At 37.5% G+C, this 26987-nt stretch overlaps 1 protein-coding gene across 1 annotated transcript in view; it reads right to left on the bottom strand.

Annotated features, from left to right (window-relative positions):
- Positions 1 to 26987, bottom strand: part of DHRSX (dehydrogenase/reductase X-linked) — a 178196-nt gene that overhangs the window by 106374 nt on the left and 44835 nt on the right. The window contains exon 3 of the mRNA XM_062601473.1: positions 11908 to 11976. Within this exon, the coding sequence (XP_062457457.1) occupies positions 11908 to 11976 (69 nt within the window). The remainder of the gene's footprint in view (positions 1 to 11907; positions 11977 to 26987) is intronic.

The raw sequence follows: 26987 nt of genomic DNA, 5'->3' as shown, positions 1-26987 counted from the left end.
AAGAAATTGAAAAAAAATAGCACTAATTTTTATCCTCTCTGACTGCTAGAATTAGCAGTATGCAATTCTATCTTATTTTATTAGTACACAATTCCTATCTTATTTTTAAAGCAAATTTGAGTGACTTAGTCAATCCATAATCAAACTGACTAGAAAAGAACATTTAAAGGGTTTTTTTGATAATATTTATCCCCTGCCCATTTTTAATACTTTTCCATATTTTATCGTTTAATGATGCTTCTCCTACCCCTGCTATAACAAGAAATACTGCATTAAAAACAGCAGAAGGAAGCAACAATATCCTAAATGCTGCAAGTAATTATATGCTGTTGTGACGCCACTTGTGAAAAGACTCAGTCAAGTCAGTCACTGAGATGAGAACAGCTCAATTACATTCATTGACAGGCTACACAGGAGAGACTGTGAACCTGGCTGTAAAGAAAAAGATATATCCACAAATGCTGTTCTTTCTTTCAGTTCCAACCCACTTCTTATACAACTTTCCGGTATGAATCATCTCACCAGACTGCTCCAAACTCCCCATGGCACATGCTTCTTACTGTGGTCTGAAGGAAATTAATTAATTCCCCATAGCTGGCCTAATCCTGCTGTTTTACAAATCCCTAAACTCAGAGCTGGCATGTAGCACTCTTCTACATGAAGGAAGGGGGTTAACCCTTTTGCTTCTAGCATATGAAAATCATCTACATGCAAACATCTTGGAATTATGAAAGCAGAGCATTATTTTAAAATATTATCTTCATTAAAAAAAAAGTAAAATTGTGTTTAAGAAATTACAGGATATAGGTGCTAGATTTTCAGTCAAACTGAGAAGAGTATTTCTGTACTATTCCTGTGAAGTTAACTGTAGCGCTGACAATTTGCATGACCTGATAAGCACTTCTTCATATAAATGGAAAAATGATTAAACAAAATCTCTACCGCAGATGCCCACTGACTGCTATATATCAATGGCACATCTCATATTTAAACATTATGCTTCAGCTAGAACACAAGTGGTGCTGGATTTACCAAAGGATTTATTTCAACATGCAGCCTGGACAGATAGCCTTGGGAGCAGGGGAGAAGGCAAACTTCAGGACTCAGAAGAGAAGATTGCCCTCTTGCCTGAGATCCAGCTGGCTTCCTAAAGCTGCTACAGCTACATTATCCTTCCCATCTCCACATACATATGCTGTCAGGATATTCAGTAAGAGTTGGCAGGGTTACTGATTACCTAACTCACTTAGGGGCCCAAATTTGGGAATTTGAAATATGCAAACATGGCCCTAAATTCTTTACCTCCCCCTCAGATGTTTTTAACGGTATAGGGATGAAGAAAAGTGCATGCAGGTCTGCTCTGCAGCATACAGTGAATGCAAATTCCTATTCTCTGATGCCCTCCTTCTGGCACTGTATAATGCAAGCAGTATGCTCTATCCCACGTGCCACCTGAGGAGGGGAAAGGCAGAATTATTTCCTCAGTGATGTCATTTTTGTTACTTGAAACGCAGGATGCGTTCAAACTTAATCTGTATGTACCCTCATGTTGGTTAACATGAATGCACCAATCTGAATGTCAGATTGATATAAAAAGTCACTATTTGGCAGATAACTGGATAAGATGTGAATGCTGGCCCAAGTTGTTCTCTCTTGCAAGCAAAAACAAACACAGTATTATATCCTCCTAACAGGACACACAGAGAAGGATGCTGTTTTCCAAGTAGCATGTTTCCAGATATATGTTTAAAGGGAAAAAAAATCTATATTCTGTAAAACCAGCTGCAAAGGTATCTGGGCAGGTGAACACAATGTGGTTATATATCACCCATAGTTGTCAAGGCAACTACAGGCTTATGGTTCCAGACTACAAAATCATTTCATGTATCTGTAAGATACCACAGTCTTTAGCCAAACATCTGAGGTCACCTTAATCTCAGAGAGAACCTTAATAAGACTCTCAGAAGAACTGCTCACTACATTACCTTTCCAGGGCGCACATAGTTTCTACATTGAACAAGCAGATTTTCTGACATCTCTCTCTTTTTATCTATATCCTACGGTTTCAAAGCATATGGCTGTCATAGCACTTGAAATGTGCTTTGCCTTCTGCATTCAGAAATAAATCTTGAAGGAAATCCCATTTGAAACCTTTCCTTAGTTTGGGACTGGACAGTTAATTTTACGCTATCTCAAAAAAAAAAAAACAAAATGCCAGACCGATGGAAAATAGGTTCAAATTCACATGCAAATAGTGTTATCAATAGGACAACATTTCCATTTTGTGGCAATTTTAAAACAAAATATTTGCAAAATTTTATTGAAGAAAAGGTAAAGAAAAGGAATTGCTTTATAGCATCCATTTGCAATCCAAACCCCAGCTTATGAATTCAAGACTATCTTTGATAATATAGTAGTCTGGAACATAAGAAACCCAGAATGAGTCAGAATGAAAAATCTTTGATCTGGATTGATTTGACCTGAAACTACTGCATTTCAAGTCTACGCCTAACTATTTGTCAATGACATTTTCTCTCCTTTATTTTGCAGATACAAGGGCCAAAATTGTTTTCTTTCTCTCTCTCTTTCTCTCCCCAATAAATTTTCTTATCAAAACAGATACATCTCCAGGAAATATTCTGTCTTTGTGAAAACTTCTTCCAGTTAGGGTCATGGAATTTTTGCAATTATTTACTGACTTTTAAGTGTAATATATAATCTCTGACTTATAAGTGTATTATATAATCTAGGATCAAGCTTGCAAGATTTTGGATTGGAAAATGAACATTTTGTACACCTTCAGTTCAGAAGCCACGAACTGCAATGACAAAGTTTTGAACAGGGAAAGCTGCTTTCTTCTTTATACTATTTTTCCTTTCTCCCCCACAATGCATATGTCATTTTTTCCCCTGATATGTCATTAAATTCATAAAAAGAAAGAAGTACAAACACTGCACTATTTAAATGAGATCCATATTCCAGGAAGATTAGTAGCTGTAAATTATTCAAAAAGCAAAAGTGTGTGATTATAAGTGAGATCAGAGTAGAGTGAGGGGAGACACAGAACAACAGAAAATATTGCCCAGAGCCATGCAGCTTTCTTTCCTACCATCGACCCATATACTTTCCATGCTTAAGAGGTAAAACACTGACAAGGATTATTTTTCAGCTAGATCAAACTACACGTTGGAAAGGTAATTTGATTTATTTTGTCTCTTCAAGTCACATTAGTTCTGAAGAGCTACTCCTTCCAAGCAGCCTGAAATCAACAGCAGTCTTGGTAAGAGAAGACAGTGGCAGACATAATGTTAAATGAAGGACTGAAACACAGCTGACAATTATCTTGGGGAAATTAATCAGATGCTGATAATGGTTCACATCACGCCACCCAGAAACGCTGCCTTGATGAAAGGAAAAATCCAAATTCAGACATGATTATTAGGCATCTAATGGTTCTCATGTAAGATGTTTTGCTTAATTCAAGTGTTTATCAATCCCCTTAGGAGGCTTTCTTTTCCTTCTTACAAGCAAAATTTTAAAGCATGAAGTACCAGACAACACTGCGAGAAAATGCTCTGCCGTTACAGATTTCCTGCAAACTTCTAAAAGGTTGAGAAGGGTTTTGACGTACACAAGTATGCTAATTTCCACTCAGGATGTCAAAGTGTGGCAAAGATTTCATATGTCACATAATCTTGAACATATTTTATTTAAAACTTAAATTTTAAAAATCTGTATCTTAAAATAAAATATATTAGTCTATACTCCAGAAAAATTAACAAGAGCAAGCTGTTCCTGAATATATACTGTAAGCTATACTTCCTGCCCTTTTCAGTCAGGATATTGCTCTTGGCACCAGTGTTGCAATGCTCTTCCCTGTTTCCTCAGAGCAGAAATTTTATCTTCATAGGTTGGCGGGGGGGGGGGGGGGGAAGGGAGGAAGGAGGTGTGTGAAAGGTTTGTACTACTCCAAAATTCTTTTCAAATACCCATTTCCTAAGACTGCAATATGATAAAATTATTGCAGTTATTACCATTATCAGTGCCCAAGAGCCTTATTATGGGCACTTTATAAACACTGATACAAATCCTTATGAGTCTGCAGTCCAGGAGTCTGTATATCTCATATGATTTGTCGGCAGAGCTTGACAAACAATGCTTTAAACCACAGAGAGAGGAGACAAACCATAGTAGTCATCAGACACGGTGGTGTGCAGTTTTGGTTGCTAAAACTTCAAAGGGTCATAGAGTTACAGAATCGCTGAGGTTGGAAGGCACCTCTGGAGGAGCAGGGGAGTAAGGTCAACCCCTGCTCGGAGCAGAGTCAGCTACAGCAGGTTGCTCAGGGCCATGTCCACTTGGGTTTTGAATAACCCCTAAGGATGGAGACTCTACAACCTCCCTGGCAACCTGTGTTCAACTACCATCTCAATAAAAAAGAAAAGGTTTTCCTATGTTCAATCAGAATTTCCTATATCTTGGTTTGTGCTCTTTGCCTCTCATCCTGTTGCTGGGCACCACTGAGAAAAGTCTGGCCTTGTCCTCTTTATACTCCCCCCCTTTAGATATTTATAACCATTGATCAGATCCTCCCGAGCCTTCTCTTCTCCAGGCTGAGCAGTTCAGCTCTCTCAGCCATTCCTCTTATGAGAGATGCTCCAGCCCCTTAATCATCTTCATGGTCCTTTGCCGGACTCACTCCTTACACAGCGTTCAGCCTCTGTTCAGGAACTGAAGTTTCTATTCTTTGCTGTTGAAAAAACAGGTCTTGAAACACGAGCACAGATTGGCTCTCCCAAGGCACAGAGGCCTCGTTCTTCTGAGGAAAATGACTGTTCATCTCCGTGTGTGCTCAGGCAAACAGGCATGTTGCAAGGAGGCCCATCAGCCTCTGCCTGACTGTTCCCTATTTTTAGGGTTCTCTTTTCTAGTTAGAGGCTCCAGTGCTTCTGCAAGATGAAGCTGATTGCTTTCGCTGCTGCTCACAGAGTGAAAAGCTGCAAGGAAAATAACATCAGTCTATGGGAGGATTTTGCCACACTGTGACGGGAGGACTTTTGAGCCGGCAACAAAGCACTGGCCCTTCTCTGCTACTGGCACGCTCATTATTTACACACTGTCTCTTTGTTTATATACATATATATATATGTCTCTTTATATATCTAGAAGGTTATGTATACAGCCTCTAAGTACTTCAAATACAGGTTCTGACTTCTGATGCTCACTTCAGGTTGCAAGTTCTCAGCACCCAAAAGCTGGATCCCCCCATGAAGAAACTGGTGGTATTTGCACAGAAAATATTCTACTTGTTACAAGCAAATAAACTTATGAAATCCTACGTATAACTCATGGAAGATAGGACCATATAAAGTAGATCTTGGAAGACAGATATGAAAACATTTCAGATTAAAAACAAATTGTCTTCTTCTTGGCTTTGTCTTTTCGTATTCTCTGGCAATTTCCTTGTGAACTGACAGAGTCTAGAAATAGCTCATAGAACTCACCAGTAACTACTTCTCAAGTCTGAAAAAATAATGACATGCTATGTAAGGTATCAAATCCAGCACCACCTCTATCAGGTCACCACTTGACATCATACCTCTAGAAGTACATAAAGGAGGATCAAAATCATGTAAAAGGGTGAAATAGGACTATCTGCAGGCCTTGCAGAAGCAATTTCATTTTAAAATCTCTTTTCTCTGATTTTTCCTTCAGTAAGGCAGCATAATCAGCAAAATTCTAACCTCAGAGCTCTGGTCCCATTAGTCACACAAAGCTTAGGTGATTTACAGTCAGAAAATCATTTCAAAACATCTGAAAGGACCTTATTATTCTGCCTACAGCTACACCTGTGCACTTCTTTGTCTCTAAGTTTCAATTAGAAATAATTTAAATAAGAGAAAATCATGTTTCCTAGTGGCAGAGCCTGTTAATGAAATATGCTTCACATTTCCAATAGAAATGGGAATTTAGGAAACTGACAGGCAGAGCTTGTGCCTGCATTATGAATAAATTTCATATTTGAAAGACTTTATCTCCTTCTCGCTATCCAGATCTGCAGCTCATTTTTATCTCCATGAACCTTTTTTAAATTGCTCTTAATGTCTGAATTGCCATCCTATTAACACAACATCTCAATTTCTAAGATGTTATCAGAATCACAGAAAAATAGGAGATCCTTTGTTAATTTAAATGTGCATAAGCACTGAGGGGAAAAAACCTGTAAAATATTATACTAAAAGTCAAGAAGAGAACAAAAACCATGAGCAAGCAGACTTGATAAATTTAACCATATGTTTGCATTAAAACATTATGTAAGACAAACAGAAAAGAAGAAAAATTGATTTGTTAACCTAAATTATTTTTTCAGAGGGATTTGGATATACTTTTTTCTGTACTAAAATCTTCCCTGCTTAATATCGAGTAAGAAGTCTGAAACAGTCCTGGCTAAGGGGCAGAAGTAGCATGAGCACAAAGGAACTATATTAGGCTTTATATTAGTTTCTTGAACTCTGGCAAGGGGTCTTCTGTCCCTCATGCATGTGAAGGACTTAACCCTAAAAGACTTGGATACAAGCTTAACACAGAACATTTTTCATGATTTAAATATTTTCATATAGTTTGAAAATTCTTGATATAACCTTAGAATAGCCTGGGGGGGGGACAAAAATAAAACAAAAAAAAACACCCTTTATCTTTAGGCAAGGTTCTTCTACCCATCATCAAGTGACAAAACAGAAGAGCTCAGTTGTTCCACTCAGGGTCCTGCAAACTGACATTCTGTCAGAACGAGACTTTTTTACTTTTCTCACAAATTACCACCCTGTCTTTCAAGATGCTTTCATGAGTCTGAAGTTAAGTTGTACAGCTGTAACTGAGGGCAGATCTCAACTTGCCAAAGCCAAGTACTAATGATAATGCACCAGTATGAAGAAAGACACCATGTAGATGGAAACTGTATTGCTATTACCAGAAACCTCTTTAAAACAGTCCTACAGATCAACTGTGGTAGAAAAAGGATATGCAAATGCCAGGATGTGGTAGAAGGGGATAGAGTAGCCGCTTCATATTTTGACACAAACTCAGTGTGTTACACTTTTACACCTCACCACATCATTATGAAAAACAAATATGACATGGGCAAGCATAAATTCACACACATACTCATGTACACATGCAGATGAATAGATAATACACTTTTCATTCATAGATATTTTATAGTATTTTTGACCAGTCAGATGATCCCCTACATACCAACACGATTTTACCAAATCAAAGAAACAGTCAAGAGTGACATTTTTGTAAACTGGCTTATACAACACTGGCACATGTTTATGCCAGCATAAACTCTTGGGCAAAATTAAATCCAAAAGTCTGGCAATGTGTCTCCCAAATGGCTTCTCCTGGTCTACAGCAAAAGTCAGCAAGAAACAGTTAGAAGTAGAGCAGAAAGTTGTTGACAGTTTTGTTAAAATATGTACTTAACATACAGACAAGCCTCAGTGGTGTAACTCATGAGTTATTCTGCAGATACGCTTGATACATATTGGCTGGATTTGGGTAAACACTGGCTTTTGGGTAAACTCTTGGATCTCAGATCTCTGACTTAAACAAGGAAAATTTCCTTGCTTGGGAGCAGGCTATACACAGCAAGGGAGCAAGGGATCTTGTGCTCTTCTTATTCCCTGGTTGAACCATAAGTAGCACAAGCATCCACAGAGAAGTTCCAGGAAAAAGGCCAGGCTTGTTGAATACATGTGAATTATAGTGTTTTTGAAGAGCTATCATCCCTCCTACTGCTTGGCCCACGCTGTCTTGATGTGGGTCAGACTGTAAATGACAAAATTTGGTTGCTGTTGTGCTAATCTCTGTATTCCTCTGACTTTGAAGGAGAAAATTTCATCTTTCTTTCTCATCTGGCTTCAAATGGAAGTCTCATGAATGCTGTGGATTTAGTGTGTTTTTTTATAATTGTGGTTTTATTTGAATTGCCACAAAATTGTTGGTGAGATTAAACACAGGCTTTTCCTTTTGAAGAGGTCTATGCTTAATATGACTTTTACACCATATTTTCTCAATAACTTTTAAATTTTTCCCCACTTAAGTCCAGTTGCAACTCCAGCTCCTACACTGCAATTGTGAGAGCCTTTCCTTAGTACTGTGCTGAGTGATATTTATGCATAAACTTTTGCTAATTGCTGGTTTCTTTGGCATTCATCAACCCATGCTGGAATGAATAAAGCTTTCATTCATGTTTATATATTAGTTTCCAAAATTTGTATGTTTGTAATCATCAGTCCAAAATTAGCTTTCATTTGCATAGATGTAAACTGAGAGGACCTGAATCAGGAGACATACACTTATTATGCACATAGAAAGATTTTCTTTTTTCTTATGACTGAGAGTTGAGTTTATCACAGAAACATCTAAATTCTGTAACTCAATAGCATGTTGATGGCTGATAGTGATGGTTATGTCTGCATTAGCAGGCAGTTTGAATCAACAGGAGTGAATCTCTAGAGCTCCGTTTGTGCTAGGCATTCAACATACACATGTATATTGATTGCTGGGATTCTTATTTGAGACTATTTCGAATTCGCTCCCATGTGCTAATGCTCTTTTATTGCTGCAGTTCATCTCTCAGGTTAGTTTTGTCCAACGAGAATCCAGGTCATGAACTATGATGCTCTTCCTGGTGTGAAAGAAAGCTCAGTAAGTAGGGAACACCTGAGTGTTGCCTGAAAAGCGCTCTCCTGATCTAACTAAAGCACTAATGTAGATGCATCCTATGCACAAATTTGAAACTTACACAATTAGAATATCTCTGTGGCAATATCAACAATTTCCCCAGCCGTACAATTGCTACCATTAACAGAACAATTTCCCAACTTAACAAACGGCAGCAGGATAAATGCCCACATCATTCTGTTTTCTCCTAGCTTTATGATTAGGATTTTAGCAGTATGTTACCCTTGGTCTTTTGGAAATAGCATCTATATGATAATTTTAATGACAATACAGCACTTCTCTTGGTCTGTTCTGGATATCTGAAGGCTTTGACTGCTTTATCATGGAGGAGGTTCTGGCAGTCAGATGAAATAGATTTACCCATACCCCCTAGGACTAATATTTTATTTTACTCCGCTCAGTCACCTACCTCCTTCCTCACTCTTTACACTTAATGCAGAAAACCCCAGCTGAGGAGAGTACCTAAACAGACTAGAGGACTGGAGCTGATGGGGAGGAGGAGGAAAGAGGAGTCAAGGAGGCTATCTGACATGATATAACACCATGTGAGGTGTGCAGTTGGAAGAGGTGATGTGGCATATGGCTTAGGTTTTCTGTATTCTTTTGTGATCCCACCTTGTAGGAGAACTACCACAACTGCCTTCTCCTTTGCCCTTCCATCTCTGTAGGCTCTGGTTTGAATGCCTCCAGTATGGGAAACCAGATTACCTACCCCCCTGCATTTAAAAGTTTTATCAGTCTTCTCTTCATATCTTGCCCTGCTGCAAAGAAAAGGAACATGTCTGTGCAAAGCCATTTTGTTATTAGCCTTTGTCCTCCTCTGAAGCTGCTAAAACAGAAGTTACTGCTCATCAGCTGCTTCACAGTAAACATGTTTTTAATTCCACCTTTCCCTGCAGTGAGTGTAGATTATGTCAAGTAAAACTGCTCACCCTTAGACAGCAGATAGAGCCTGAGACAGACAGCATGGACTATGGCATAGAATGATGGTATGTCCTCAAAAACATTGTAATTCACATATAATCAGCAAGCCTGGCCTTTTCCCAGAGCTTTCTCTGTGGAATATTGTGCTACTTCAGAGTTCAGCCAGGAAATAAGGAGAGGACAATGTCTCTTGTTCCCTTGCTGTGTATAATCTGCTAACAAGCAAGCAGATTTTCCTTGTCATTGGAGATTCAAGATTTGGATAGCAAACTGATGGCATCCATTCATACAATTAGTCCATAGTAAACGAATCACAGCTCTATTGGCCCAATCCTTGATCACATTGCTACAATATGGTCTTTGATACAACAGCTCCCTTGACTGTCCAGCAAAACTGTTTTAAGCTGTTCCTCTTTAAGAACCCAGTATTCCAGATGGGAAGAGTTTCTATAAGCAGTTTGTTCACTAAACTGCTAAAAATGCACTAAAAATGTTCAAAAGTTCATTGTGCAGAAAATTGTTAAGATAACCCTTAATGTTATTTTGCAGTGACTAAACACATGTCAAACTTCAGCTTCTGAAAAGCTGACATTTCCTACATCCTAGGACGGTTCACAGTACCTAAATATATATTGTAATACAAAGTAACAGGCCAAATTCATTTATAAGTAATAACCCAGGGCTCCCTCCCTGATTTGCATAAGTCCTCTGTACAGTATAAGATAGCTTCAAACACAAATATCCTTCAATCAGTAGATGATTCTGAAAATGTTACACTCTTCCAGAATGTTTTTAGGTCCAAATCTATCAAGACCTGAAATTACTAAAGCCTCAGTCATTACAATTGTAATGATGGACAGCTTCAGTCAACTTTTGATACAATTCCAGCTTTCTCAGACTGTCAATTCTCTCTTGAAAAAGCTCGTAATTGAAAGTTAAAGCTTACTTGTTTCAGAAAAATCAAGTCTGAAGTGCTAGAAAAGTCTGTGATCACATACATGTGAGAAAATAAGACAGAACTTAGTTTGTTCAACTTCATACAGTCATGTGATAGAATTAATGCCAAATGGTTTTGGTCTCTGTACAGAAACTTCCAGCAAAAGATTTAAATGATGTAATAATTACCTTTTTCCTTTCATGATCTTTCTGACTGTGCTTTAATTTATGATGCTTTTAACTAGCATACATGTATCCTGAGGCTATGATGGATGCACATTTAAGTCAAAAGATAAATCTTAATGAAAGGGTTTTTTTAACACAATAATTAACTTATATTGATCATCAAAACAGTAATTATTACAGGCACAAAAACAGAATCAGATCTCAGAAGAAGCCATGAAGATCCTAAATAGGGTGGAGCAGCAGCACTCCCCTATTACTTTGCCAAGAAATGATGCATCAAAGTGGTAGCAGTGAATCATCATACACTACTAGGAACTACACCCAATGAATTCAAGACATGAAAATATTAAATGCATTAACTTCCATCATAAATTGCAAATTTTAATCATACAGCAGATAGTTTGCAATATGCTTTTCCTCAGAAACCAAGCTATGCTCTCCTTATGCTACCCCCACATGATCACTCATCAGATTAAAATACAACAAAATCCAAAGAACTGCAACAATATAGGAATTTTGACTTTGGTATAAAAGACTTGTTTATTTTTAAAAACACAGTTTGATTGTGAGAGACTATAAGCTCTAGCCATGTGTTAAATAAGACAGTTTGACTGTTCTGTTCTTTTAGAAACAGCTTCCCCCCAAAAGATTCTCCTTTTTTTATGGGATTTCATGCACCATGAGAGGTAAGACCAGCAATGACAAAGAAAGAGCATACCCATTCATACCTGCTGTCATCTTCCCCTTAGTAGAAATAACCAGTATTCTGATTTTATGCCCAGTTATCAAATTGTTGCACTCACAAACACATGCATACACACACGCGGAATGGAGTGCTGCAGCTCCCAGTGACCAGCAGAAGTTGCAGTCAGCTCATTTGAAATGACCGATTGTCAATACCCCAATTTAAACTGAAAGAAATTAACCAAAAATACTCTATTCATTTCTAGTCCTATATCAGATTTACTTTAAGAATTAATTTTCCAAAATAAACACTTTAATGATACACAAATGTACCTTTTCATTTGTTTGTCAATAAACATTATCAAGGAATATTCATCAAAAATGCAGGAATAAACAGTTCCTTAAAAAAGACATAGCATAGTGTGTTACCTTTTCCAGTCAAAGTTTCTTCTTTAATTTTCCTCACCGCTTCTTGGCCCTCACTCTCACTGTTTCCAGCTGTATCACAACACAGAAAATACAAAGTTAGTAATGCAATCAACTTAAGGACAGTGAGTATAAGCAGTATAAGCATGCCATTCCAAGGGTTAACCACACTGTAAAACCAGCAACAAGGTTTAAGTGAAAGTGAGCGATTCATTAGTGTCAGAACAGCAGAGAATTTCAAGAAGGGCTGTACAAATGCATTGCTGTTCACACAAGTTCTGTATGCTTTTCTCATTTATTTATACAAGATATGAGCATCTGCTGGCTGGAACAGCTGAACTTAGATGCAAATCTGTAAGCAAAGTGAATTACATCACACACTGATTTGCAGACAACCCTAAAATAGAGGGGATGGACCCTCCCCTCTTGTTCCAAAGTAAGAAAGAACTTCACGGTTGGTGGTAAGGGCCTCTATGCTAGCCTGAAAGCTCAAGACAGGTTTTACCAACACTGACAGAAAACATGGTTAAGCATCAAATAAGTGCCTTTCATACCATTTAGCTTAGGTAGAGTGCTTGGTAGCATATGTTAAATTTTGAAAATTGTTTAACATTTCATTTATCCATCCACAAACATTTTCCATAGCATGAAATATCAAAATACCTAATTGTTTGTTATCTAAATTATATTTAATAGTGATTTTTTGTAATGAACTTCATGTAGTTGCCTTCTCCTTTTCTGATTATATAAACCTCTGCCTTGGTTTTTATACAGGTTTTATATTGTGACCTGCTACAATTTTCTTGCCCTCTCATCTACTAGTCAGTAATTTACTAGTTAGCAGAAATTTTGGGTTTTAATTTTTTCTCTATTTTTTTAATAACAGTGACTCAGCTCTCTCAAAGGTAAAGATAGAATCAGAGCATCTTAGATTAAATTAAGGTTGGAAGGGACCTCTGGAGGTCATCTGGTTCAAGCTACTGCTCACACTAGTATATACTTGTACTTACATTAGGATGTTAGAACTTGCTTTATAGCACTATTAAACTGTATTAATTTGATCTCACAGGGAACATGCTCCAAAAATGGTATTAAATCCTCTGAGATAGATCATGTGCTATCCACTGGTTGCATTAGCTGAAGCTAATTAGCTCAGAGCACTGGACAGAGATTTCTGGGACAACCTGACCATTTTGGGGAGGTAGATAGGGATTCTGCTGTGCTTTTGTGTTTGGACAATAAAAAACAATGATTTTCAACATTGATATCTAAAGGAAATATATATCTTTGTTTTCATGATATGAAAGAAGACTCAATATTTACATAAATATAGCCAAAACAAGATGTTTAACATTTCAGATACTGAAGAGAAAATATTTCTCACAAAAAAACTAGACTTGTGCTTCCTTCTAATTGTTATTTATAAACTGCAGTAACTCTGGAACTCTGCTCAGGCAGCTCCACAGAATGACGAAAAAAAAAGAAAATTGAATAAAGCAAACATTTGCAGTATTTATGTCTTGCTGTTGTTTTCCCCCGTTAAAATCATACAGGAGGTTTTACAGAACAGAAACATTCAGCTTGATGCTAATTTCTGGATATTAATGCCATGTCAACAAACAACCCCCCAAGAAAAATTGCCTTATCTAGGGAAATCTGTGCATAGGGACTATGGGCAAGGGATCAGTTTTCCTTACTGTTTCACCTGAAGTGATTTACTGAGGTATGCTTTCAAAATCAATGTGTTACAGCACCAGGTAGAGTTAGGTTAAAAACAAAACCATTTCTGCACCAATGCTGTGAAGGTCTCATTTGATTCCTCATTCATTCAGCATTCCTCAAGCAGAGAACATGCTTCTTAAAGCCTCCAGCGTCTTCATTTAACTCTCAGTATGTTCACTGCATTTGGATTTTTTTGAGAGAGCTTTTGTTCCACAACAAATTTCAATTCACATTATTTTCCTCATATATAAATGTTTATTCATTAAAGCTCTGTGCCCTCCAAATGAGTTCAGTTTATTCATATTTGCATATTTTTTTCATTCTAGACCACTGGGATAAAATAGTTATTTTGCTAAACAATCATTTCAGATGCCTGTTTCTACCCTGATTCAATAGAGAAAAATAAATTCTGGAAGCTATGAGTATCATAAAGTTGAAAAACCCTCACTTAAAGCCACTACCATGATAGAGGCTTTTGAAATACTTCTTGCAAAGAAAATTCTGTAAGAAAATATGAAGAGAGTGAACATAACCACAATCACTGCAAAAAGTTCATAGACACATATGTCAAAAAGATACAATATGATTAGGAGACTAATCTACACATCTGAGTTTGCTCAAGGAGCAAACATCAGCATTCCCTTGCTGATGACGAGTGGAAGAGCAATGGGACATTGCTAACCATGGCAACTCCACACTCAGAGACTTCTGCTATGCAGTACACAACTTCCCCAGCTGATCTCTGCCTCAGGTTGAAAGTCCAAACAAAAATGCTTCCGCCATTTCCAAGAGAAAGGTCAGTAAAAAAACAGTTCTGCTATTATTTATTTAAAGTTATTGTAAGACTACAGTGGACAGAAGTATAAGCTTTAACTTGGCAATGGGAAAAGAGGCTAGAGAAATAGAAACTTTCCCCCTTGTCTTTACTCTATGTAAACCAGTTCAGATTTGGCTTGGTTATATTCTATAGAAAAAGTACTTATTTACATATATTGTGCAGATATATTTCATTATCTGAATATTTCAGATGCATTGAGCATGTTTTAATCCCATACCTAGTTCTATCATTTTTAAACAACTCCAGATAGAAACAGACTTTAAGCAGCAGATATAGCGGTCAGAAGATACACTAGAAGGAAGTAGGAATAAATCTTTTCTCATTGGATACATGGATTAGTGTTAATATCCCTCACCTTTATTACTGAGCCTCCAACTTCCATCTCAAGAGACAGGCAAATAAAAATCTCTCACATTTTGACAATGAGTTCAGTCTGAATTTGAGAACTTTTCCTAGAACTAACAGCCCCACAAACATGACAGCAAACATGTCAATTCTATGTGTTTGGCTGCTGTTTTCACAGACGAGGTAATTCCCACCTACCCCTCTTCAGAAACCACTCCCAAGCCAAAACAAATCCTGCTTTACGCACTGCCCCGGACCCAGCCCCAAAGCAGCCACCTGGCCTCGCGCTCCCAATTCCCGTTCCTCTCCTGCTTCTCTGCTGGTATGTCGCTCTGGGATCCTCTAAGTAGAGTGAGTGTCATGCGTGCGAGAGACATCCTTTTAACTATCGCATTAATTACTCTAAATTCAGAAAAGACTTCTTAAGTCACCAAGTTGACACTATTTGTGTTAGGTTGGTAAAAATCAAAAATAATTCTTACCTCTTTCTGTAGATCATAAAAAGTAGTTCGTTCAAGTATGCTAAAGAGGAGTATAGTGCTAACTATAATTTAGGAGGGTGAGACTTTATAATATGAGGATCAAATTCTGACCACCACCAGCTGTTTTATGTCCTCTGTAGGACATTTCTAAACATATTTTTGAAAATTTTGTGATGCGCAGGAGAAACCTTTTCCTGGACTTTCTGCCAATGATTCACCATAATTTTTCATATTTTCAACATGCAGGAATTTGTCTAAGAGAATTTTAAGATCAGTAACATCAGTAGCACATAATCTGCCTACTGTGCATTCAAAAGCTTTGAAGGGAGAAAGTGAAGGCAGATCAGACTTTTTATGCAATGAGAGAATCTGGAGAAAAGCTTTCAGAAAAAAGGATTCGATGTCTTGAGAGCTTAGATCATCAAAATATCTGACTTTCTGCTTCTACTTTGTCCCTGCAGAATAGTGAAAAACTCAGGTGAGACTGATTCAATAAAAACACTAACTTCAGTCAATTCTGAAAATAAAACTAATTATTCAAGTCTGAATAGATGAGCTATATAAAATGTCATTTTAATGACATGAAACATTCTAATTCTTAATAAAACATTGCAGTTTACATTGCAAAAAAAGATGGAATAATAAATTTCAACACAACTTGCTGTCAAGAATTGACTCTCCTCTTCAACATTCATCTATACAAATATCACAAGTCAAAGCACTTCCATCTAAAGCCCCCACAGAAGTACACAGAAAAATTCTTATCAACAGCAATATGTTTTGGATCCTACTCTAAAGATCACACACTGTCATCTTAATCACTTTAGGTAAATCCTAAATTTGAAAATCATTACAGTGATTACAGTAGAATTGATTATAGAGTATCTCTCAGCCTGAATGCAGATGGCAAAAATATAGCCCTTAGAAACCTGGCTGAATGAATTTCTGCACTAAGAAGACATTTATGCTTTAACTTTTTAAGCGGTCTTGATATAATTTTTATATATTTTATATAATCTTTTTAATTTCTTTGAAGCTGAAAATCTCTGCAAAAGAATAATTATTAACCATATAATTTATGTACAAAAGTGACCCTAATAAAAAAGTAAAGTCTTTTCTGATTTGCTTTTAATAAAAATAGGAATTTGCAATCTTAATATTTTAAAGAATGTAATGCAAAGTGTTAGAAAGTAATTTTAAAAAGTTATGAACAGTGATACAATTGCTCACAAGTACAACCCCACATATTTAATGGTGTCTAGGGAACTTGTCTCCCCAAAAGAAATCCCTTCTTTAGCCATAATTCTATATATCAGTTAATCGCTACAACACGAAACAGCTTTTCAGGGTTAGCAGCCCTATCAATCTCATCCTCTTTTGCTAAAATGTTCAGGAAAGATGAGGGGAGTCAATTCACTTTCAGGTGACAGAAGACCAGAAAAGCACATCAGTCTGAATTGCAGATTTGGTAGGTGTAATATAAAGATCTTCACTGACCACTTCAAGTAATCCAAGTTTAGAAGTGGTGTCCATAAACTCTAATGCATATTTATATTACCAAGAATAGCTTGGTATTACGGTAATAAATTCTGTATAAATGTATACCATATGATTAAGAAGTTCCACACAGTAATAGTTAATTGTCTTAGTGCAGTAGGGCATATAAAAGATTTCAACGGGACATTCGAATTAAGGTGCCTTCTTAGAGTAGTATAATTCTCATTACGATTGAAAGTGAGCTGGAGTAATTGGAGGGGTGGGTCCGAAGCGCTTGCAAGGGCACCCAAAGCCTCAAGAGAAAATCAACATCATATCAGCTGATGTTAGGAGGATCATGAATTTGCAAGCGTGCATGGCACAGCATAACAAATGGCATGTGTCTCAGAGAGATGAATGCCTGTCCAGAAAAGCTCTGAGTCTAAATACTCCTGCGAGGATAGCAGGAGTGAGTGTCAGACAGGCCAATCACTAAGTGGGTTTGGTCCACGGAAGGGGGCTGCTACAGGAAACAGGTGAGCAATTGCAGAGATTTGCATTAGGGAAAGGGTTGGGAAAAAGTAACTGCAAAACTCTTCCTTTCACAGTGAGCCGTGAAATAAGATTCATGGACAAGAGTAGATCCAAGGAGAACAGTATATGAAGTTGGTGAAAGAGTCTGCTGCACCAAACCAGGGTAAGAATGAGAGTGGAGGAAAGGGAGGAGAGAAGGGATAGGATGTAGCTGAGATGAGTATGAGAAATTGGAACTCAGTATGATATGAATGTTTTAATATGTTTTTTAAAGAAATCTATAAAGTCTTCAATGACAAAAAAATCTTATTTAAGATAGAGGAATACAGACCTTGAGTTCCACCCCTAACATTTCCAAGGCATGAATCTGTTATTCAGTAAAGGCAGGTGTAAGGATGTGATGTGGTACAAAAGGCATTGCTCTTCTTTTGTCACTCTGTTCATCATACAACATCCACAATTAAATTTTAAAAAATTACAAAAACCCTTCTGACATGAAAGGCAAAAATACTATTGCAAGTGTTCCTTTGAGAAAAGAATCAAAACTGAATAAGGAGGAGGATGTTAATTTACAAAAAAAGAGCATTCTTACATTCATTTACAAAGAAAAATCATTCTTGCCCTGTTTCACCAACCCAGATGTTCCAGTGAATTATCCTGTTTATCAAATCAAGGATCCATCCAGACAAGTATCCTGTATCCATAAGCAGGTGCTTATGGAAGTATAAGTGACACATTAAGTCTAGAGTGATCTTTTCTGATACCCTTTCAGTAACAAGTCCCTTAAGAGATTTCCTGAATCAAAGGTTACACCTACCCTCTCAATGGACCTATCATCTGCTATTTCATCTAATCACATTTTCAAAAAGGTTTTTATAAACCTTTATGATATCACATCTCAGTCATCTGTTTGCAAACTGAGAAGCCTTTGTTAATTAGTCTTGCTTTGCATAGAACCATCCATATTCCTCATCATCCCCTTCTTGTATTTTTTTCCAGTTCTACTAGACTCCTCCTTTTAAGTATTCCCAACAGAATGAAGCAGTGATTTCCATAAGAGTGGAAAGATGCTTCCTGTCTTGTTCTTATTTTATTTCCTACTGAACTAATACGATTTTATTTGCCTTTTTGACTGGTACTGAATATTGAAGCTGATTTTCAGAGAACTTTCATCAGCAAGATTTTTTTTTTAAGTGATAACAATTAACTAAGAAACTATTCTTGCAAATATATAGCTGTGGTTGTTTTTCTCACATACTGTATTTGTATTAACTGACACTTGGTATTTATCCATCCCTTTATCATCTATTCATTCAATACTGTGAGATTCTTCACAGTTCTTTGCAGTAGTTAAGATTTCACAAAATCAGAGTCACAGTGTAGCTGAGGCTGGGAGGCACCTCTAAAGATCATCTAGTCCAACCCCTCACCCTGCTTAGAGCAGGGTCAGCTACAGGAGGTTGCTCAGAGCTACTGGACACAGGGGGTTGGTCAGGGTTTGAATATCTCCAAGGATGGAGAATTCACAAGCCCTTCAGGCAACCTGTTCACACTAAAGAAGTGTTTGCTTATGTTTAAATTACATTTTCTGTATTTCAGTTTGTGCTGATTGTCTCTTGTCCTGTCACTGGGCATCATCGAGAAGAGCCTGACTCTCTCTCTCTCTTCTTTACTTCCTCCTCATCGGATAGTTATACACACTGCTGAGATCCCCTTGAGCCTTCTCTTCTCCAGCTCTCTCAGCATCTCTTCATATGACAGATGCTCCAGTCCCATAAACATCATTAGTCAAATTAATCTGACTATTCTAAATACATTTGTGCAAAATTCATCATCCCAGTATTATCCTTTTTTCTGCATCTTTTATAAATATGTTGAACATATGCCTACGGGATCAGGACTCCCTTTGCTACATCCCAAAACCGACAAATAACTCCTAAATTTTGTTTTCTGCCTTCTAATTGGTTACTAATCTATAAGAGATCTTTCTCTTATATTAAGACAAGCTACTTTTTTAAAGCTCTTTTTGGCATTAGCCTTGCCAAAAGCTTTTGAAAATTCATATTAAATTAACTCACACAGTTGTTGACTTCTTCAAAGCATTTAATAAATTATCATGTGTAGAAAAGCTTCAATGGCTCTTCTGTAATTCATCATCATATATTTAACTCTGTATTTCTCATAATGTTTACAAGTTTTTCTAATACAGAAATCATATTCACTGGATTATCCAAAGTCCTTCTTAAAACTGATATCACATTTGCCCACTTCACACTTCTTCGGTTACAAGGATGATTGAAGGTCCTACATAAAAGATAAAGTCCAGAAAGTTCATACACAGGTTTCTTTGAACACTCAAGGGTTTCTCCTCCTGAGGACTAGTAACTAATTTATAGTATTGCCTTGTTACAAAGCATCTACTGCAACAGTGCCACTTGAGGCAGTTCTTCAGTCACAATCTTGTAAGGAAAGGGTCAGACGTGGAATCTTCTCTGAACCGTTCTTTATCTCTCCTTCTGTGGCCTTTTACCCATGACTGGTTCACCACACTTTAGTTATCTGTCAGCCTTAATAACTTTCTAGCAGACTTCCTAATTCAGTTCCCTTTGAAAAGGTTTAATACCTTTTAATACCAAAGGTTTATGCTTTAGCAGATTACTTTAAAAATATTTTTCAAGCATCTCTTATTATGATTTTATATTAAATTAGCCAGATTCTACATACAGCTGTCTTTATCATTCGGACATATCTTCAACTTTTGAGGTATATGCTCTTATTTAAATACTTTCATTCCCTTGAGAGATTTTGCTTTAAATCACAGTAGCTTGTTTTAGTCTTTTTCTTTCTTTCCTGATAGGTGCTATTGTATTTATACTGTGCTTATAATAGTCTCCGTACTACTCATAAGCACCGTAACATTTTAGCTGCTCCTTTTACATACTTGCACTTTCTCATGACAAAAACATAGTTGTTCCAAAGAGTTATAGCAAGATCTGGAATTAATATATTCAAGTTGTCTCTTACTCCCTCAGTATAGTTAATTTGTACAGACTAGTCAAAAACTAAGTTCTAGTTTATTATGAAATTTCAATGCAATAAGATATGATACATATGGTCTTCAAACAGAGCATTTCAGTTTCTTAGTGTGATTTAAGATACAAACACAAGCTGAAATGACTTGAAGTTGTAAATTTTAAAACTAAATTTTCCCCAAAATGAAACAATCCAAAGTCAAGACTAATGCAGCAACAATATTAACTTTAACTGATAAAATACTAAGATGGATGCAAGAACAGTTTGTTCAGAACTTTGGAATTATTTCAATATGCCTTGACTTGGAATTACTAACTTTCCATAATTTTCTTTTACACAGACACCAAAACTCTTCTTTGTAGGTATGCAGAATATTTTACAATTTAACTTTGATTGTAGTTGTTCCTAACTGTATCATAAAGTACATCCTAACTGCTATTTGATGTCTTCAAAATATTCTGCAAATATTAATGAACCAGGTTTCCCATGATATGAATTAAAACAGGGAAAAATCAGGATTCCTGACCTCTCAGCTCTGATTAATTCTCTGAGTTAAGCATAATGATATATCAGATACTCAATTGGTTATAGAACAGAAGAACAGAGCATTGCACTCCTTGACCCATTTGGTCAGCTGAGATACCAAAGCTGTGTAAGAACAGCGCAGGTATACAAGAATATCTACCTGAAACACTCCCAGATTTGAATAATTTGAAACTCAGGAAACTCAGAAGTCAGAAACCTGAATAATATAATCTGAAAGATCTGTCACTTCACTATTTGCCTCACCTCTAAAATTATTCTGAAATCATATGTTGAAAGTATGGGTTCTAGGATATATCCCTATTAAATCCCAGTGGCGACATCCTCTCCTACCATGAAAATTAACATTTATGTTCATGTTGTTTCCTATGTTTTAATCAATAATGTATCCATGTAATAATATTTCTTCTTATCCTTTGGCTATGTAGTGTCTTTAAGAGATTTAAGGAACCTTGCTTTAAGATTTCTGGAAATCCAATCAAAATAAACTATGTTAGCCCAAGTCATTCTTGTACATTGACTGTTGAGGCCTTTTTACAGGCTTAGCTAGCCAAAGTATTTTGTTATCTAATAAAAATACATATTTGAGTGAATTAAATTTCTATTTAAAAATACTGCCCAACAGATAATTCTTGTGCTCTAAGAATCTTTTCAAATATTTACACTATTTTACTAATATTTTTAAATGCCCCAAAGAATGTTGTAATGATTTATTCTACACAAAAAGTAGCCTTAAAATATTATCAGTTATCAATAAAAATACATAAATTCTACTGGTAAAATGTTCTAAGTGAATAAACATACACAAATACATTTTTAAAAATGTAAAAAGGACGTTTAAAGCACACTTATCATCCATATGCAACCCTAGGTTTTAACAGAAACACAAAATGGATTTTTTTTTCAAATTTATCTTCAAACAGAAATTAGAGACTAAAATGTTCAAAAAAATTCTTAATGGATTTGGAAGGCTTTGCATGCCTGTATGTACACGTTTTCATGTACAAATATACAGCCTTAAAGTAGAGTTTTTCATAACCCTGATAACAGGGTAATAATATGTTATAAACTGAACTGAATGACAGTTACAAGAAAATCTGCGTGCATTTTTCAATGTTCATACAGGAGAAAGAAAGCCATCACACTATTTTGAAAGGTTGGTAACATTTTAACATTTCCTGAATAACTCCACTAATTCTATTCTGAACTAACAATACATGATAAAAAACAGGAAGAGAAATATTTTTTTAGGATTATTGTAACTCAAGCATTCCATACATCTATCTATAGTGAGAAAAGACTATTACAGTATTCCATACAAATTCATGGTAATTGAAATTAAATCAACCTGTCTCTGTACATGATTAATTGTACCATCTTGACAGGGTTTAATTATCCTGCTAAAGTCACTTTGTGGTATCACATTACATTAGAATCGTATGATTTATGCTGTAGCAAGTCCAGTTTGAAAATTGGAAACTAATGTGAATGAAAGAGATGGCAGAAATATCTCCTGTTTGGTGTGTTGGGCTTACAGAGGTCACAAAGAAGTGCTGAGCTTGTCTGTGGAAGTACATTCGTTTATGCCTAAATTTGATGGCTCAAATAAGTCACTTGACTATATACATATATATATAGTATATATATACAGTATATAGTATATATATTTTTTCATGAGATTATTTCCTTCAAAATGTGAATTTATCCTAGAAAATTGTGACACTAATATACTTAAACACTGAAGACTGATTGCAGTCTTGAACATCATGTTTTATGCCATGCAGCATATGTATAAAATTGTCAAGTTGGAATTCTTTTTTCTTTCATTCACCATTCACAAACAAGGATACTGTCACACAAAGTTTTTCCAGTCTTCTTTTATTAAATTACTGAGAACAGAGGGGAAAAAACAAACTGAAGATCTCCTTGTTTGTATCAGCACTTTTAACATGCATTCACGGAATCATCTTAAAATTGAAACCCCAATGAGGAAGGAAAAAAGAGATACAAAGAGCTTATAAAATCTAAGTTCAGACTCACAAAACTGTGGCAAACACTGTGAATCAGAATTGAACCTAGCTGGGGTCATAAAAATGACTACAAATAGAAGACAATATGGGTAGGAGGAATTTTCAATGTTCCATTGATGAGAACACGGTTATTTGTAATTCCACACAAAACACCACCTTCAATAACAATTACTGATGAATAGGCACCTCAAACTGTGTGTCATTTGCCTCCTCTATCAGAAAAAAAAAAGATAATGTAAACTTATTTATCAAGTAATAATTCTGTAACGAGAAGCATGAACTCCCAGCATGGCTTAATTCAGAAGACTCACAACTGGCAGAAAGTGGTCCCAACTGCCCTTCATGAGATATAACTGAAGTAGAAGGGCTACTAACAGAGTAAGGCTATCACTGCCAGAGCAAAAGTCCTCAGTGAAATCTTACAGACCTGTAGAGGATTACTTTTAGCATTCACACCAACCCTCTTCTGCAGACGGAGGCTGAGAGCAGGGCTGGAGTGATCTGCAGATGGAGTGGGCGTCAGGAGTCTCATGTATTAATGCTGGGACTGGAAAGTAAGAAGCTGTAAAATCACTGTATAACAGTTTGCTAAAATGCTCTGAGTGAGAATACTGCCTTTGTATATTGTGACTACTTATGCGCCAAAAAATAAAATGATTTTTCCACTTGTTTTCCTCATTCCATTGCTAGATTGGATTTGAAATTAACTTAGTTCAAATATTTGCTCCTCTGAAATGTGAAATGGAGTCAAAGTCATTCAGAAATTGTAATTCACCTTCACATTATACATTTAGGTTTGACTCATTTTCCCACCACAGGGATATCATTGTTTACTGATAGAATTTCTTACATTCCCAATTACTTAGACCCTATAATGGAAAATAAGCATTCATTGAATGGGTAAGACTGACTGTCAGCTAAACAGGAGTCTGATCCATCTCTCAAGTCCAAATTAATCTAACATCCACACTTTCTTCACATAATCCCATGCTAATAGACAAACATAGGATGAAAACATTCCTTAGGAATGAAAATAATATGTCAAAAACATTCTGTTAAAAACACAAAATTCTATTCTATTTTAATTTTTAACATGAAAGAAATGTGGATGAGGGCCGCTTAGGAGGATTATAAGAATGTTGTCAGAGCATGCAGGGATGCGACGAGGAAGGCTAAGGCCCATTTGGAATTAAATCTGGCAAGGGATGTCAAGGACAACAAGAAGGGCTTCTTCAAATATGTAAGTAGCAAAAGGAAGGTTAGGGAAAATATAGGCCTGCTGCTGAATGGGGTTGGGGTCCTGATGATGAAGGATACAGAGAAGGCAGAATTACTGAATGCCTTCTTTGCTTCAGTCTTCACTACTAAAGGCAGCCCTCAAGAATCTTGGAGCCTGGAGACGAGGGATAAAGTCTGGAGAAACGAAGACTTTTCCTTTGGTTGAGGAGGATAGAATTAGAGATCTAGGCAAACTTGACATCCACAAATCCATGGGCCCGGATGGGGTGAACCCACGTGTACTGAGGGAGCTGGCAGATGTTATTGCTAGATCACTCTCCGTCATCTTTGAAAGGTCATGGAAAACTGGAGAGGTGCCTGAGGACTGGAAGAAAGTCAATGGCCAACTACAGGCCAGTCAGCCTCACCTCCATCCCTGGAAAGGGGATGGAACAGCTCATCCTGGATGTCATCTCCAGGCATATGGAGGAAAAGAAGGTGATCAGGAGTAGCCAGCATGGATTCACCAACGGGAAATCACACTTAACCAACCTGATAGCCTTCTAAAATGGAGTGACTGGCTGGGTAGGTGAGAGCAGAGCAGTGGATGTTGTGTACCTTGACTTCAGCAAGGCCTTTGACACTGTCTCCCATAACATCCTCCTAGATAAGCTCAGGAAGTGTGGGTTAGATGAGTGGACAGTGAGGTGGATTGAGAACTGGCTGAAAGGCAGAGCTCAGAGGGTCATCATCAGTGGAGTGGAATCTAGTTGGAGGCCTATGGCTAGTGGCGTCCCCCAGGGCTCAGTACTGGGGCCAGTCTTTTTCAACTTCTTCATCAATGACCTGGATGAGGGGACAGAGTGCCTCCTCAGCAAGTTTGCTGATGATCCCAAGCTGGGAGGAGTGGTTGACACACCTGAGGGCTGTGCTGCCATTCAGAGAGACCTGGACAGGCTGGAGAGTTGGGCGGAGGGGAACCTCCTGAGGTTCAACAAGGGCAAGTGCAGAGTCCTGTACCTAGGAAGGAATAACTCCATGCACCAGTACAAGCTGGGGTCTGAACTCCTGGAGAGCAGCTCTTTGGAGAAAGACCTGGGAGTGCTGGTGGATGACAGGTTGACCATGAGGCAGCAATGTGCCCTTGTGGCCAAGAAGGCCAATGGTCTCCTGGGCTGCCTTAGGAAGAGTGTTGCCAGCAGGTGGAGGGAGGTGATCCTGCCCCTCTACTCAGCCCTGGGAAGGCCTCATCTCGAGTCCTGTGTGCAGTTCTGGGCTCCCCAGTCCAAGAGAGACATGGAGCTACTGGAGAGAGTCCAATGCAGGGCTACAAAGATGATCAGAGGGCTGGAGCACCTGCCCTATGAGGAACGGCTGCGAGAGCTGGGCCTCTTCAGCCTGGGGAAGAGAAGACTGAGGGGGGAATCTGATCAATGTGTTTAAGTACCTGAAGGGAGGGTGTCTAGAGGAACGGGGACAAACTCTTTTCAGTGGTGCCAAGTGACAGGACAAGAGGCAATGGGCACAAACTGAGACATAGGAAGTTCTGCCTGAACATGAGGAAGAACTTATTTCCTGTGAGTGACGGAGCACTGGAGCAGGTTGCCCAGAGAGGTTGTGGAATCTCCTTCTCTGGAGATATTCACGGCCCACCTGGACACAACCCTGTCTAACATGCTCTAGGTGACTCTGCTGAGTGGGGAGGTTGGACTAGATGATCTCCAGAGGTCCCTTCCAACCTCAATTATTCTGCGATTCTGTGATTCTTTGGTAGAAAACTTCAACACTCCAGGCGTCTCATTTGAGGCTTAAATCTTTGCTTGTATTTCCTGAAGCTGAATGTGCTACAGCATGCCAGTGTACCAGCAGGTATTTTAAGCATATTTTGGAAACTTAGGGCCACAGTTAACAAGAAGACTGGAAGGTCATTGGATTTAATGTGCTTCTGAGACCGCTCTTAATCTTGTAGTTTGGACAAAGACTGGTACTTCAATTCTACTGACAGGGCTTCTTTGCTCTTAGGAATTTCATAAGGAAAGAAGATGGCTGTGACTCACCAGTCAGTGTTTAGGCCAGAGTTTGTCTGAGAGAATTAGATCACTTGAAAATCTTACTCATCAAACGCCTCCTATAATTAATTGCACTAATTTACATTTGTAGAGATTTGTAAGGCAAATATTAAAATTGGCACAAATGAAGAATGAATGGAAATGTGTATGTGTGTAACCACCCAAAGAAGCAGCAGACTAAAGAGTTAAAACAATGGCCTGTACTGATAATGAAGGGCCTTTTCCCAGGATACCATTCCCAGGCCACCATTCCTAGGAGTAAAATTGAGGAACAGGTCCCTTTTGTCAAGACCACAGCACAGATGACTTGTCAACAGAAGTCTATGCACTCTGACAGCAGGAGGATGGCCACAGGGTTGCAGTATATCAGCTACACCGTTACTTTTCCTCTTAGTCCACCCAGAAAAAGACTATAGATACAGTCTATATCCTCCAAACAAGTTAAAACAGACAGTGGGCAGCAACCTGGTCTAGAGTTCACGGAGGCTGAAGTAAGCAAAATTCTGAGGCAAAGGACAACCCTGTAATAGCTGATGACCCCTAAAGGGTATAAAAGACCTGTTCACAAACTAACTTGTCATTTGCAATCAAGAATAACCACAGACATGATAAGGACTTAATAGCCACAGTGTATTGTCCTCTGTATTGTACCAAAGTGATGCTGACCAGAGTAGCTGGGCACACATATTTTGGTATTTGTAAGAATATGAGTGTAAGTGTGAGTAAATAAAAACTATGAGAGAATAATTGTGAGTTAAAAGAACCAATTTATTTAGAAATTTTGTAAATAAAT

The sequence above is a fragment of the Rhea pennata genome, chromosome 1, assembly GCF_028389875.1.
Source record: "Rhea pennata isolate bPtePen1 chromosome 1, bPtePen1.pri, whole genome shotgun sequence".
Classification (NCBI taxonomy): domain Eukaryota; kingdom Metazoa; phylum Chordata; class Aves; order Rheiformes; family Rheidae; genus Rhea; species Rhea pennata.
Note: the sequence above shows the minus strand (reverse complement) of the source record. Positions and strands in the feature narration are given on the sequence as shown.